This window comes from Bos taurus, chromosome 7 (genome assembly GCF_002263795.3).
Source record: "Bos taurus isolate L1 Dominette 01449 registration number 42190680 breed Hereford chromosome 7, ARS-UCD2.0, whole genome shotgun sequence".
NCBI lineage: Eukaryota > Metazoa > Chordata > Mammalia > Artiodactyla > Bovidae > Bos > Bos taurus.
The window spans coordinates 108,823,173-108,838,181 of record NC_037334.1 but is presented as its reverse complement, the minus strand read 5'-3'; the positions used below and the strand labels follow the sequence as shown (position 1 = coordinate 108,838,181).

The 15,009-nt window shown below is 42.8% G+C and overlaps 1 protein-coding gene across 2 annotated transcripts in view; it reads right to left on the bottom strand.

Annotated features, from left to right (window-relative positions):
* The window catches only part of MAN2A1 (mannosidase alpha class 2A member 1), a 210,749-nt gene that overhangs the window by 167,633 nt on the left and 28,107 nt on the right, over nt 1-15,009 (bottom strand). Inside the window, exons 1-2 of one of the 2 annotated variants that reach the window (XM_059888188.1) lie at nt 3,882-3,949; nt 752-867 (exon numbers count right to left, since the gene is read on the bottom strand). In XM_059888188.1, the coding sequence (XP_059744171.1) occupies nt 752-805 (54 nt within the window). In that variant the 5' untranslated portion in view covers nt 806-867; nt 3,882-3,949. Of the gene's footprint in view, nt 1-751; nt 868-3,881; nt 4,140-15,009 lie in introns of those variants that run through there. The other variant, NM_001205886.3, reaches the window with a different exon arrangement.

Genomic DNA, 15,009 nt, shown 5'->3' with positions numbered 1-15,009 from the left:
AGAAGCACAGGTAAATGACCTGGAGGACAGAATGGTGGAAATCACTGCTGCAGAACAGAATACAGAAAAAAGAATGAAAGGAAATGAAGACAGCCTAAGAGACCTCTGGACAACATTTAATGCACCAAAGTTCACATTATAGGGATCCCAGAAGGAGGAGAGAGAAAGAAAGGGCCTGAGAAAATATTTGAAGAGATAATAGTTGAAAACTTCCCTAATATGGGAATCAACCAAGTCCAGGAAGCACAGAGAGTCCCAGGCAGGATAAACCCAAGGAAGAACTCAACAAGATACATAGTAATCAAACTGACAAAAATTAAAGACAGAAATAAAATATTAAAAGCAACAAGGGGAAAATGACAAATAACACACAAGGGAACTCTCATCAGGAAACCAGCTGATTTCTCAACAGAAACTCTACAAGCCAGAAGGGAATGGCATGACATATTTACAGTGATGAAAGGGAAGAACCTACAATCAAGAATACTCTACCCAGCAAGACTCTCCCTCAGATTTAATGGAGAAATCAAAAGCATTCTAGACAAGCAAAGTTAAGAGAATTCAGCATCCTCAAATCAACTTTACAACAAATGCTAAAGGAACTTCTCTAGGCAGAAAACAAGAGAAGGAAAAGCCCTACCTACAGAAAATAAACCCAAAACAATTAAGAAAAAGGTAACAGGATCATGTGAGCAGGCATGCAAACTTGCTTCCGTTGTGTCCAACTCTGACCCTATAGACTGTGTCTCACCAGCTCCTCTGTCCAGGAGATTCTCCAGGCAAGAATACTGGAGTAGGTTGCCATGCTCTCCTCCAGGGGATTGTCCAACCCAGGGATCGAATTCTGGTCTACATATCAATAATTACCTGAAACGCAAATGGAGTAAATGCACCAACCAAGACATAGCCTGGCTTAGCAGATGAAATCATGTGTATGTATGTATTTTCACTTACCACATCACTCTGCTTGACCCCCTAAACTGCATGTAATTATTTTATATTGTTAGATTAATCAAGTTCCCATTATACCTTACAATTGTAATCTATACAATTTTTTGTATAGATTTTATTTTTTGTCTGGCTATTGACGGTGAAAACTAATAAACATCTTTTACTATTGTGATGATGTAACTATTACTCACTTAATATCATTGTATCATGATTGGTCAACAGAAAATCATAGATAGAATTCTATATCACCAAAACTACCATTCAATAGAAAAACCTGTAATCACTTTTTGAAATCTAGATGCATAGCAGAATTATTTTGGTATTTTTTAAAAAATACAAATGCCCAGGTATTGCTTTTTTGACAGAGGTCCAGATATGTTTCTAATGAGCAGTCATGTTTAAAAGCAACCAGACTGTATGAGAATCTTTTACTTTTATCTAGCTTGTTTCACTTTTTCTATTTCATATTCAGTGTTCCCATTTCATTTAGTTTATGTTTTCCAATTTCTCCATCGATTTTGGTTTTTTTTATGTTCTTTCTCAAGCCTTTATCAAGCATATTAAAAAAGCTTTTGTATACATATATATAAATAATATGTATATATTTTAGAAAACTTATGAATCTTTGTCTAACTAAAAAGTTTATGACCTTTTGATTCCACTTGTTTGACTTAGTATGAATAGAATTCTAGATTTCTAATTTTAAAAAATAGATATGCAATAAGCAACAAAGGTTTTCTGTATAACACAGGGAACTATAGTCAGTATCTTCTAATAACCTATAATGGAAAATAATTTCACAAATAACATATGTGTATAACTGAATCACACACACACACAAAAAGAACTCTACTTTCTGAAATTTAGTTATGTCTACCTTTTTGCCAGCTTTTCTAAATATCCTATGCACATCTAAAAACAATGTATGAAGTACAAAATATTAAATATATTTGTGTAGGACATGATTAATATAAATTAATTAAATCACTGCAGATGGTGATTGCAGCCATGAAATTAAAAGACGCTTACTCCTTGGAAGGAAAGTTATGACCAACCTAGACAGCATATGAAAAAGGAGAGACATTACTTTGCCAACAAAGGTCCATCTAGTCAAGGCTATGGTTTTTCCAGTGGTCATGTATGGATGTGAGAGTTGGACTACAAAGAAAGCTGAGTGCTGAAGAAATGATGCTTTTGAACTGTGGTGTTGGAGACGACTCTTGAGAGTCCCTTGGACTGCAAGGAGATCCAACCAGTCCATCCTAAAAGAGATCAGTCCTGGGTATTCATCGGAAGGACTGATGTTGAAGCTGAAACTCCAATGCTTTGGCCACCTGATGCAAAGAACTGACTCATTTGAAAAAAACCCTCATTCTGGGAAAGATTGAAGACAGGAGGAGAAGGGGACGACAGAGGATGAGATGGCTGGATGGCATCACCGACTCAATGGACATGAGTTTGAGTAAACTCTGGGAGTTGATGATGGACATGGAGGCCTGGCGTGCTGCAGTCCATGAGGCTGCAAAGAGTTGGACACGACTAAGCAACTGAACTGAATTAAATATAAATCAATTATATTTAAATTATTAATGACATCATTCAAGATGCTCCTATTATTTTTTCTGCACTTGATATTCTCAGAGAAATGTTAATACATCTCATTATGATTCTATATTTTTCTTTTCCCTCATATTTCTTCTGGTTTCTCCTTTATATATCTTTGTTTCTTTATTATTAAGGTGTCTAATAATTTACATCATCTATCTTCTTTGTGAATCATCATTAAAAATATTCATCTTTATTTCATTAAAAAAAAAAAAAGAATCCAGGGCAGAGGAAGGTCTCTGTAAATAAATGCCAAAGTGTAAAGAAAATAAAATCATACTACCTAGATAGGAAAAAAATAAACAAATAAATAAATGAAAGATACAAGTTATTTGAAATCCAAAATATAATACCTCAAAATTAAAACCCAATAGTTACTACCTGAAAGTAGCCTTAAATATTACTGGGCAACAAACTAAAAATACTAGAAACAAAAATAGGATCAAGCTAAAAATTCATAAATAAACCCTTTATAAGAAAGGAAATCAATCAGAAAAATGAATAGCCTTATAGATCATAAAGAGAATGAGAATATCTCCTACTAAATGAAAATGGTAAAACTGATCGATCATGTTTAGGGAAATATATTTCAACTTCCTTTTAAATAACTGCACAACTAATTTTTAAAATACAGCTCTGACTAAACCAAAAAAAAGGAAAATAGGTGAAATTAATTTTGATGATATATTTTAACCCAATATATTCAAAATATTACCATCCCAATATATAATCAAAATAAAATAAGCAAGATATTTTACATTCTTCTTTACACAATAAATCTTCAACACTTTGTGTGGATATCAGTGCATATCTCAACTCAGACTCGCCACACTTGGCGTGCTCCTTAACCACAGGTGGACAAAAACCTTCATCCTGGACAGTTCTAGAGCTCTTCCCTTCCCCTCTCACAGAGGCGTATTCAGTAAAGAGAAGCTGACATCACACTGTGTGAAACTTCTTATGTATAACAGATACACAGAAAGAGCAGGGCTTTTCTCGTATTCTCTAAAGGAAGGGGGAAAATATCTCTTTGCCAAGATTTAAACCTCTAAAGGTCTTCAACTGATATAGAAAATAAAACCTAAGAAGCACACAGAAAAGGCCATAGTCACATAGTATAAAAGAAAGAAAAACTAGGAGAAACATAGAATTACACAATTTTATCACTAAAAAGAACATCAATGATCATGTGACCAATTAAATGATTTTACAAAAATAGAAACTGTAATCCGAAGAATTTAGCAACTATAAACAGGTACCAGATCAAATCTAAAAAGACAAAAGCAAATCAAAGCCCAGTGATTCTTAATGAACGCATACATTACCTGCACCTCTGAACTCTGACTTCCACTTTGTGAAGCAAACAGACAGTCTGCAGGGTCAACTGTGAGGGACAAACGTTTCGATGGCAGAAGAGGAGAGCCAGCACCATGGCTGAAATTGCCTTTTGAGTTTTTCGTACCATCCTCCACAGATTCACTCAAATTGATGACTGAGTCTCTAATATTTGAGATGATTTCATTATTCTCAGCTAGCAAGCGTTCCAAATGGTCTATTTTTTCTTGCAACATTGAAAGCTGACCCTATAATAAAAAAGAAAAAGACAGCTATATGAAACTCTAAGACAGCTTTACTGAGACAGACAGCATTTTTTTTGAAACTATGTGCCTGACCAAGACGGTAGCCACTCAGCCTCCACTCTTCTCTTTTACACGTGGGGTCAGTGGGAGCGTGAGCGGCTGGCAGGGTTAGACGCCCGAGTACAGCAGAAAACCTTCTCCGTGGCTGCAACCTTTGTTTAGTCATATTTTAAAATGTGCAAAACACAGACCAAGAAGACTGGGGCCTATATTTCCTATTACCCCAAACCCAGTCCTAAAAGACCTTCAGGTCTCTAAAATCACTAAGTGCAATACCATATTATATTCAGGTATGACATTTTAAATTGAGGTACAAATGAGTCCAGTTACTTAAAAGAACAAAAAAGTATGAACTTGAAAACGACCATTCCATTTCAGTCAGTAACACTAGTGAACAATCCTAAACAAGAACTACCATCAACAGAAAAATCTGGTCAACTCTTTTAATGAGCTGTATTGTGAAAAGCCTGGCGTGAACCTTCCTCCAGCAACTGCACTTAAGTCATTTAGACGGCTTCTACTCTACTGCGTACTTTTGTTTCTTTTAAGTGATCCTCACACGTAGAGGCTTGCCACCTCTAAACACAAACTTTCCTTTACGGAATAAGCCTTCAGCCTCTGATCTGCAGGAGGCTGCTATTTCTGTCACACATGTCTAAGTAAAGGGCTTTCTCTGGCAGTTCAGTCAGTCAAGAGCTCATGCAGTACAGGAGACTGCCTACAATGCGACAGACCAGGGTTCAATCCCAGGGTCGGGAGGGCTCCCAGGAGCAGGAAATGGCAACCCACTTCAGTCCCAATCTTCGCCTTGTTCACTCCGATACCCTGGGTCCCAGGACACAGTACTTCAATGCTTGTCACAGAGCTCTCTGCACTTCTTCCATGCAACAAGAATGCTTGAGTGAACACCCTCTGCACAGGCACAGTGCTACATGCCAGAAAGACAGACGAGCATTAGACATGGTTCCCCACATGGAGCAAACCAGGCCACACTGTGTTCGTGCCATAGCAACAGCCTGCCCCACGGCTGCAAAAAGGCCACATTAAGGTGTAACAAAATAAACGCGTAGAAAGCAAAACAAATGTGGACGCCGAGAAATGAAATTCCTCTCACCAGTAAATAACAGAAAGACAGAAAGGAGAAAAGAAAAAACATCTATATGTCCCAAAGTGAAGGACTAGTCAAACAATACAACTAACATAATGAATAGTTTTTAGTCAGTAAAAACTTAGAAATACAATTTTAAAAATTGAGAAACCATTTTCAGAAGATAAAGTGATGAAAACACAGTTTTAAAACTGTATGTACGACATGATTACTCGCCTTTTTAATAAAAGATACATATAGAAATAAATAAGCAGGGTGACAATATACAGCCTTGACGTACTCCTTTTCCTATTTGGAACCAGTCTGTTGTTCCATGACCAGTTCTAACTGTTGCTTCCTGACCTGCATACAGGTTTCTCAAGAGGCAAATCAGGTGGTCTGGTCTGTAGATGGTGACTGCAGCGATGAAATACAAAGACTCTTACTCCTTGGAAGGAAAGTTATGACCAACCTAGACAGCATATTAAAAAGCAGAGACATTACTTGGCCAACAAAGGTCTGTCTAGTCAAAGCCATAGTTTTTCCAGTAATCATGTATGGATGTGAGAGTTGGACTATAAAGAAAGCTGAGCACCAAAGAGTTGATGCTTTTGAACTGTGGTGTTGGAGAAGACCCTTGAGAGTCCCTTGGACTGCGAAGAGAGCCAATCAGTCCATTCTAAAGGAAATGAGACCTGAATGTTCATTGGAAGGACTGATGTTGAAGCTGAAACTCCAATACTTTGGCCACCTGATGCAAAGAGCTGACTCATTTGAAAAGACTCTGAGGTTGGGAAAGATTGAAGGCAGGAGGAGAAGGGGATGACAGAGGATGAGATGGCTGGATGGCATCACCAACTCCACAGACATGAGTTTAAGTGAATTCCAGGAGTTGATGATGGACAGGGAGGCCTGGTGTGCTGCAGTCCATGGGCTCGCAAAGAGTCAGACAAGATTGAATGACTGAACTGAACTGACATACAGAAAGCTGTAATCAAGATGGTAAAACTGGTTACAGGTACTTATACTTTCTTTAGTCTCTTATGAGTGGTTGTGGATTTTATAATGGGAAGCCAAGAGAAAGAATAATTCTAGTCCCAGGTATTGGCCAGTTCAACAACAGGAGGGAAAAAAGATCAACAGAGTGCTATCTACCAAGAGAAGATCGCTTCAGCAAACTGTGTGAGAGCTCACAGAAGTCCGAAGGGACTAAGGGAAATGTTTCAGAATAAGAAAAAGGTAAACAAAAGGGGAAGCAATCCAGCAGGCAAGGACCTTCACAGGCAGGGCAGAGACAACGCTGGGGAGGAGTGTCCGGAGCTCTGCCTGCGGAGAGACGAGGAGCACGCGATGGCAGCAGAGCCCCCGCCCCTGAGAGGGGCCCACACGGCCTCCCCACGCAGACACACGCCAGGGCGGGCAGCAGGGCTGCTCCGCCGTGGCCGACCCTTGCGACCCCAAGCACTGTACCCGCCAGGCTCCTCCGCCCATGGGATTCCCCAGGAAGAACACTGCAGTGGGTTGCCATTTCCACCTTGAGGGGATCTTCCTGACCCAGGGACTGAACCCTGGTCTATCACGTTGCATGCAGTCTCTTGCACTGCCCGTGGGTTCTTTACGGACTGAGCCACCAGGGGAGCCCCTCTACTTAGACATATAGGACAGAAACAGCCCCCTACAGGTCAGAACTGTAGCCCTTTAAGGCAGGAGTCACCTCTAGGGTGGGGTGCCATGTCTCCACAAGGGAGAACTCAAGCCTGTTCATCAGGGGAGAGAGAAGCAGGAAGTGCAAGGTCTTAGCAAAGAACTCACCCTGCAGGACAAGCCCCACTTCTCCTAGTGAAAAGAGAGACTGACTATGGATCAATCCTTGACTAGAAACGGCAAAGCAAAGGAAACCTGGTGGACTGGTGCAGCACTAGGTCAGGGCCGAAGAGAAGCTAGCTGAACTGTGGAGGCTGCAGGTCAGCAGTTGAGCAACATTACAGAACAAATCTTTACACACACATCCATATTGGCTGACTGGTTCTCTGTGGAAAAGTCAAAGGCAATCCCTTGGCATAACCCAGAGTCCACCCAAGGAAGCGAAAAATATTTCAGAGCTAGGTAGATAGTTGTCTAATCTATATATATTTTCCTAAATGCACCAACAAAAGTCTGTCTAGTCAAGGCTCTGGTTTTTCCAGTAGTCAGGTATGGATATGAGAGTTGAACTATAAAGAAAGCTTAGCACTGAAGAATTGATGCTTCTGAACTATGGTGTTAGAGAAGACTCTTGAGAGTCCCTTGGACTGCGAGGAGAGCCAACCAGTCCATCCTAAAGGAGATCAGTCCTGAATACTCATAGGAAGGACTGATGCTGAAGCTGAAATTTCAATACTTTGGCCACTTGATGTGAAGAACTGACTCATTGGAAAAGACCCTGATGCTGGGAAAGATGGAAGGCAGGAGGAGAAGGGGACAGAGGATGAGATGGTTGGATGGCATCACCGACTCAATGGACATGAGTTTGAGTGAACTCCGGGAGCTGGTGATGGAAGGGAGGCCTGGCGTGCTGTGGTCCATGGGGTCGCAGAGAGTCGGACACGTCGGAGTGACTGAACTGAACTGAATGCACTGTCAAAGGCTGTGTCTGAAACAGGAGAAAATGTTTCTTCACTCATCATCACAATACCCCAGACTGAGGCTTTTTGAAATCACTTCTGATGAGTTCTGTTGAATATTTCCAGCACCAAAGACACAAGCCTACTTCAGTGATACTTAGAATTTCTACCACAGCAGGGAACAACAGTAAATCAAGTTCCTCTGATTCCGAGCAGAATTAGAACATGTTGATTTGTCTGGACTGCAGTAAAAGCTACACACCCATAAAATAAAACCTTAATCTATAACACCACCGTTCCAGAGCTTTTAAAGATGCCATGTGTTTTACCAGGCACTTATAATGTATAAATTAATTCATGGGTGCTATGTTTCTCCAGATCTTTCTGTACTTTCAGGAAAAGATAATTTTGGAGCCATACACATTGCAAAGTTACTTGCAGCTTAAAAGAACACACTGAAAAAGAGTTAATTCAGTTCTTTTGGGAATGTGCTCACTGTGGCCCCAGTCCCATAACCCATGGATGAGAGTACTATGCAAATTAACATTACAGGTGATCGGTGCTCCATGAAAAAGGATCCAGCAGGCACTTACGATGACTTTTAAGTTCACTGTAGCTTTAAAGATACAATGAGTGATCAGTACCTGGAACTCTGTGCTGAATAGTAAGTCCATAGAGAAAATCATGGCCTGGGGATACGTTAGCATAATGGTCTAGTGAGAATCATTTTTTAAACTATATTATGCGGTAGAATAAAGTCTTGCTCCAAACATCTAAAGTTCCTGAAATACACATACTTCCATAAGCAAAATCTGTATACATGTCAGAGAAGAGTGATATGACTTTAAAAAGATACACTTGCAGTCTGCATTAAAGTAACAGAAATCATAGATAATGTTTCAACTATGCTGACAAGTCAAAGAACACTGATAGTAATATTGAAAAAGACAATTTTCTGTAGGGCAAGAAAATCACTTGTGAGAAACCCACTTTATTCTTTGATTTGCTAATCAGTTCTAAAGGAAGGTCACAGTGTTGACTGCCACGGAGTGGGAAAGAAGGTCACGATACTTGATTTATTCTGGTTTTGGTGAAAGAGAATAACTGAGTAAATGGGAAAAAAATCACTGATAGCAAAGACTTTTGAGAGAAAATTTAGAGCCTACTACCAGCAAATCAGGATCGGTACTCATACTGTCCTGTGAACAGAGTCAATCTATACACATCTACCGCTACATTTAAACATTCATTATGCAATTACTTGCCCTGTATAAGACACTTGCTGTTGGGATTGGCATAACTATGACCACTCGAGCATGGCTGTATCTGCACGTCATTCTTCCTTCCTGTTACAACTGAAAAGAGTATGTGCCCTCCTGTCTCTCTGCTTCAAAGGCCAACACTCCACTGGCGATCTCTACACCCACCTCTCAATGGCTCAAAGATGTTCTTTTTGGCTACATTCCCTCAACACTTCCTCATCAAATTCCCCTTCTAAAGGTAAGGCCTCCTCAATAGTATAACAGTCAGTTCAGGTCAGTTCAGTCGCTCAGTCATGTCCGACACTTTGCGACCCCATGAATCACAACACGCCAGGCCTCCCTGTCCATCACCAATTCCCGGAGTTCACCTAAACTCATGTGCACCAAGTAAGTGATACCATCCAGCCATCTTATCCTCTGTCGTCCCCTTCTCCTCCTGCCCCCATTCCTCCCAGTATCAGGGTCTTTTCCAATGACTCAACTCTTCACATCAGGTGGCCAAAGTATTGGAGTTACAGCTTTACCATCAGTCCTTCCAATGAACACTCAGGACTGATCTCCTTTAGGACAGACTGGTTGGATCTCCTTGCAGTCCAAGGGACTCTCAAAAGTCTTCTCCAACACCACAGTTCAAAAGCATCAATTCTTCGGCACTCAGCTTTCTTTGTAGTCCAACTCTCACATCCATACATGACCATTGGAAAAACCATAGCCTTGACTAGACGGACCTTTGTTGGCAAAGTAATATCTCTGCTTTTTAATATGCTGTCTAGGTTGGTCATAACTTTCCTTCCAAGGAGTACGCGTCTTTTAATTTCATGGCTGCAATCACCATCTGCAGTGATTTTGGAGCCCAAGAAAATAAAGTCTGTCACTGTTTCCATTGTTTCCCCATCTATTTGCCATGAAGTGATGGGACTGGATGCCATGATCTTTTTCTGAATGTTGAGTTTTAAGGCAGCTTATTCACTCACCTCTTTCACTTTCATCAAGAGGCTCTTTAGTTCCTCTTCAGTTTCTGCCATAAGGGTGGTGTCATCTGCATATCTGAGGTTATTGATATTTCTCCCAACAATCTTGATTCCAGCTTGTGCTTCTTCCAGTCCAGCATTTCTTATGATGTCCTCTGCACAGAAGTTAAATAAGCAGGGTGACAATATACAGCCTTGACGTACTCCTTTTCCTGTTTGGAACCAGTCTGTTGTTCCAAGTACAGTTCTAACTGTTGCTTCCTGACCTGCATATAGGTTTCTCAAGAGGAGGTCAGGTGGTCTGGTATGCCCATCTCTTTTAGGATTTTCCACAGTTTATTGTGATCCACACAGTCAAAGGCTTTGGCATAGTCAATAAAGCAGAAGCAGATGTTTTTCTGGAACTCTCTTGCTTTTTCCATGATCCAGCGGATGTTGGCAATTTGATCTCTGGTTCCTCTGCCTTTTCTAGAACCAGCTTGAACATCAGGAAGTTCACGGTTCACGTATTGCTGAAGCCTGGCTTGGAGAATTTTGAGCATTACTTTACTAGCGTGTGAGATGAGTGCAACTGTGTGGTAGTTTGAGCATTCTTTGGCATTGCCTTTCTTTGGGATTGGAATGAAAACTGACCTTTTCCAGTCCTGTGGCCACTGATGTGTTTTCCAAATTTGCTGGCATATTGAGTGCAGCACTTTCACAGCATCATCCTTCAGGATTTGAAATAGCTCAACTGGAATTCCATCACCTCCATTAGCTTTGTTCATCGTGATGCTTTCTAAGGCCCACTTGACTTCACATTCCAGGATGTCTGGCTCTAGGTGAGTGATTACACCATCGTGATTAAATTAGGTCAAAGAATATGAAATTACCATTCTCTTAAGCTGGAAATAGTCAAATGTCACCAGTTTCTCAGGGTTCAACTTAATACTACAACCCATCCAAAAAACAACCTCTGGTGTTTCCCTCAGCCCCGCCATTCCCTTCAAGGGCCTACCCATTACCAAAAACACCAGTCCGTGAGCCCCTGCAGAGCGAGGCCAAATAATAGTGAACGCTGGCGTTTGGAACACAGACAGGCTCATTAGGCTCAGGCCCTAAGAGCCCCAAGTTACTGAAAGTTTCAGCACAGCCCTCTTCTAGAAAGGTGCAGGAGGGATGCAGTTAGCTGATACAGATGTCATGTTGTCAGATCCTTTGTCCTAGAGGTCAGGTTATGGTCAGGTAACCGTGATCCTGTAATCTCTCTTTAAGGGATGTTTTTCTCTGTTCTCACAAGAAAGGGCGAGTCTGGTCCGGGCTAAGAGGAGGAGGTCTCAGCGGCAGCCCCCTCAGGGCCAGGGCCCAGACCCTGCCCCAGTCATCTGAGGAGCCCAAGTGGCCCGCAGGCTCCGCAGGCGCTGGGAGGCGGGCCCAGGGGCCCAGGCTGCGTCCCTGCACAGGGCCGCTGCCAACGGGTGGCAGAGGTGCACAGGGGAGGGTCCCCGCCACCCCCAGGCCTGGGCTGTGGGGAGACGGGAGCCCTCGAGGCCACCTGCCTGCTCCCGGGCCTCCAGCCTGGCGGCTACTCGAAGGCCAAAGAGCTGGGCGCCCCGAGGAGAAAGGGGGCTGCCTGTGACCTCTGACCTCACTCTCCACCCGAGGACCACCCTCTGCGCAGTGAGAGCACCGAGCTCACTCAAGGACTGCTGGCATGCAGGAGGGGCCCACCCGGACCGAAGGCAGAGCAGGACCTCGAAGGGCCAGCGACTCCTGCCTGCTCGGAGGCGGAGGGTAAGGGCACAGGGCAGTGGCTGTGCTACCGGCCGCCCCGGCTGCCCTCCGTTACAGTCCAAGCAGCCGCTTAAGGAACTCTCTAGATCCACAGGTTCAACCACGCCCTCCTAAGATGGAACACCTTTAATCAATCCAGTGGTAGTTTCTCATGGTACTTAAAAAAAACTGAAACACCTCACACTAGACTCAACAAGGACCTGCATATCTACCTCCCCACCGCGTTCTTTCTCTCCTCCAACTTCCGTTCAGTCCCTCAGTCCTGTCTGACTCTTTGCGACCCCATGAACCGCAGCACGCCAGGCCTCCCTGTCCATCACCAACTCCCAGAGTTTACTCAAACTCAAGTTCATTGAGTCAGTGATGCCATCCAACCATCTCATCCTCTGTCATCCCCTTCTCCTCCCGCCTTCAATCCTTCCCAGCATCAGGGTCTTTTCAGATGAGTCAGCTCTTTGCATCTGGTGGCCAAAGTACTGGAGTTTCAGCTTCAACATCAGTCCTTCCAATGAACACCCAGGAGTGATTTCCTTTAGGATGGACTGGTTGGATCTCTTTGCAGTCCAAGGGACTCTCAAGAGTCTTCTCCAATACCACACTTCAAAAGCATCAATTCTTCGGCACTCAGCTTTCTTTATAGTCCAATTCTCACATCCATACATGACTACTAGAAAAACCATAGCCTTGACTAGATAAACCTTAGTTGACAAAGTAATGTCTCTGCTTTTTAATATGCTGTCTAGCTTGGTCATAACTTTTCTTCCAAGGAGCAAGTGTCTTTTAATTTCATGGCTGCAATAACCATCTGCAGTGATTTTGGAGCCCCCAAAAAATAAAGTCAGCCACTGTTTCCACTGTTTCCCCATCTATTTGCTGTGAAGTGATGGGACCAGATGCCATGATCTTAGTTTTCTGAATGTTGAGCTTTAAGCCAACTTTTTCACTCTCCTCTTCCGCTTCCATCAAGACGCTCTTCAGTTCTTCTTCGCTTTCTACGTAGCCACACCCTTCTCCTGTGCTGTGCTGCTTTTAGACGCTCAGGCGTCTGAAGCCAGGTCTCCCAGGCTGCAGGTGGGTCCTTACCGTCTGTGCCGGCATGGCAGCCCACCCCTTGTCTCGTCCCTGCCCTCAGCCAGCTCCCCCGCCTCACCCAGGTCCTGCGCAGGCCCTCTCTGTAAACAGCGCTTCGCCGCTTCCCAGACGCCCCTCTGCCCGGTCTTCTCCAGGCGTCCTCTCTAAAATAGGCCTCCTCGTGTCACACTTCTTGTCAGCTTATTGTTTTGATTCTTCCACAGTATTTTTGCCTATTTTATTCATGTATTTTTTCCCAATCTTCATCACTAAATGAATCACTATATTTAGAACAGGCACTACAGCTGTTTACTCACCACTGTACCCACTGCATTCTGATGCCAAGCACAACGCCTGGCACAAAACAGAACTGAAAATATTTACTTTAAAGAAAAAAGTGTGCAACATTTTTTTCTAAGACAAAGAAGCAGTAACTGTCATTTTGTGGCACATACACCTATAGTACAAATACAAATGAAACTAACAATTTTTAAAGAAAGATAAAATCTTCACTGTAACCCAAAATGTAGGTAAGAAAAGAATGAGGAGTCCTAAATAAATAGGATGATCTTTATGGACTGTCTGGGAAATGAGAGAGAAACCGATCCATATTCAGCCACAGGGTGACCATCATGACCTCGTGAGTAGAGCAAAAAATGTGGCTTCCTTTCTAAAGCAAAGATTATGGATTCTGTACAGTCCAATCAAATGTCTTCAGGTTTCACAACCGTGGCTCAATGAGCTATGATTTTCAGCTGACGAGGGTGACTGAGGGCATCTGAACCCTGAGACAATTCTAGAATCCTTCCTACCATGTTAGTGATATGAAATCTTCATGCAGCCAAATCAAACTTATAATTAAGGGAACTCTAGAGGAAATAACATTACATGTATATAACCAGCATTCTAAAGAGGCAGCATTCTAACGAAAAAAGCTTGACCTCATTGTATGCTTGTGTGTATACCTGATGCTTCTTCCCCTTTAAATCTAATTTGGTTAGAGTCAGCTATCAGTCCATCACATCAGGATTTTTCGGCATTTGGATTCTGTCACTTAAGTGCCCTTCGTGTAGTGAGTGTAGTTGGGTGAACAGGCTCCAACAGTGACCATCAAGACTCATTGTAAAGGCTGCTCAAAAGTACAAATCCCTGGAATCCACCCTGGAATGTCACGGAGGGCCCCAGAAACTGCAATGTTAATGCTCCACAGGTGACTCTGGTGATCATTTAGGTTTGGGACCTGTGTCTCTGAAGTCATGCATCTCAGTGAGACAGCAGGGCCCCAAACTCCAGAATCTAATGCCTGATGGTCTGAGGTGGAGCTGATGCAGTGATAACAAAGGGCACAAGATATGCGAGGCGCCCGAAGCATCCCGAACCTTACCGCCCAGCCTCGGCCAGTGGGGACTGTCCTCCACAAAACCAACCCCTGGTGCCAAAAAGATTGGAGGCTGCTGCCTAAGAGGATGCAGCACACAGTCAACTACTTGGCAAATCATCGCTCAGCTCCCCACAGGGTGGTGTGAATTCCCAGACCTGCACCATCTGATCCTCCGTTTAAATGGGACAGTAATTCTCACCCATCTTGTGTTCCTGTGGCAGGAGATCACATTTTTATTTTTAATACCAGCAAATGATGATTATTTTTCTTTTTAATGATTCCTTTTACCAAATAAAGGTAAAACCAGTTTAGCTAAAAAGTTCAAGTAGATGGGTTCTGGATCACACTACTTGGGTTCTAATCCTAGTCTCAGCACTTACCAGCACTGTGACCTTGAGAAAGCAGCCTTAACTTTCGGAAGCCTCAGCTTCATTATAGGCAAGATGTGGTGCTAATACCCACTGCTTGCAATGGTTATAAATGAATTAGCACTGAGTCTGCCACCAACGGAAGGGCTTCCCTGGTGGCTCAGACAGTAAAGAATCTGCCTGCAACGCAGGAGACACAAGAGACACAGGTTTGATCCCTGGGTCAGGAAGATTCCCTAGAGAAGAGAAGGGCTACCCACTCCAGTATTCTGGCCTGGAGAATTCCATGGACAGAGG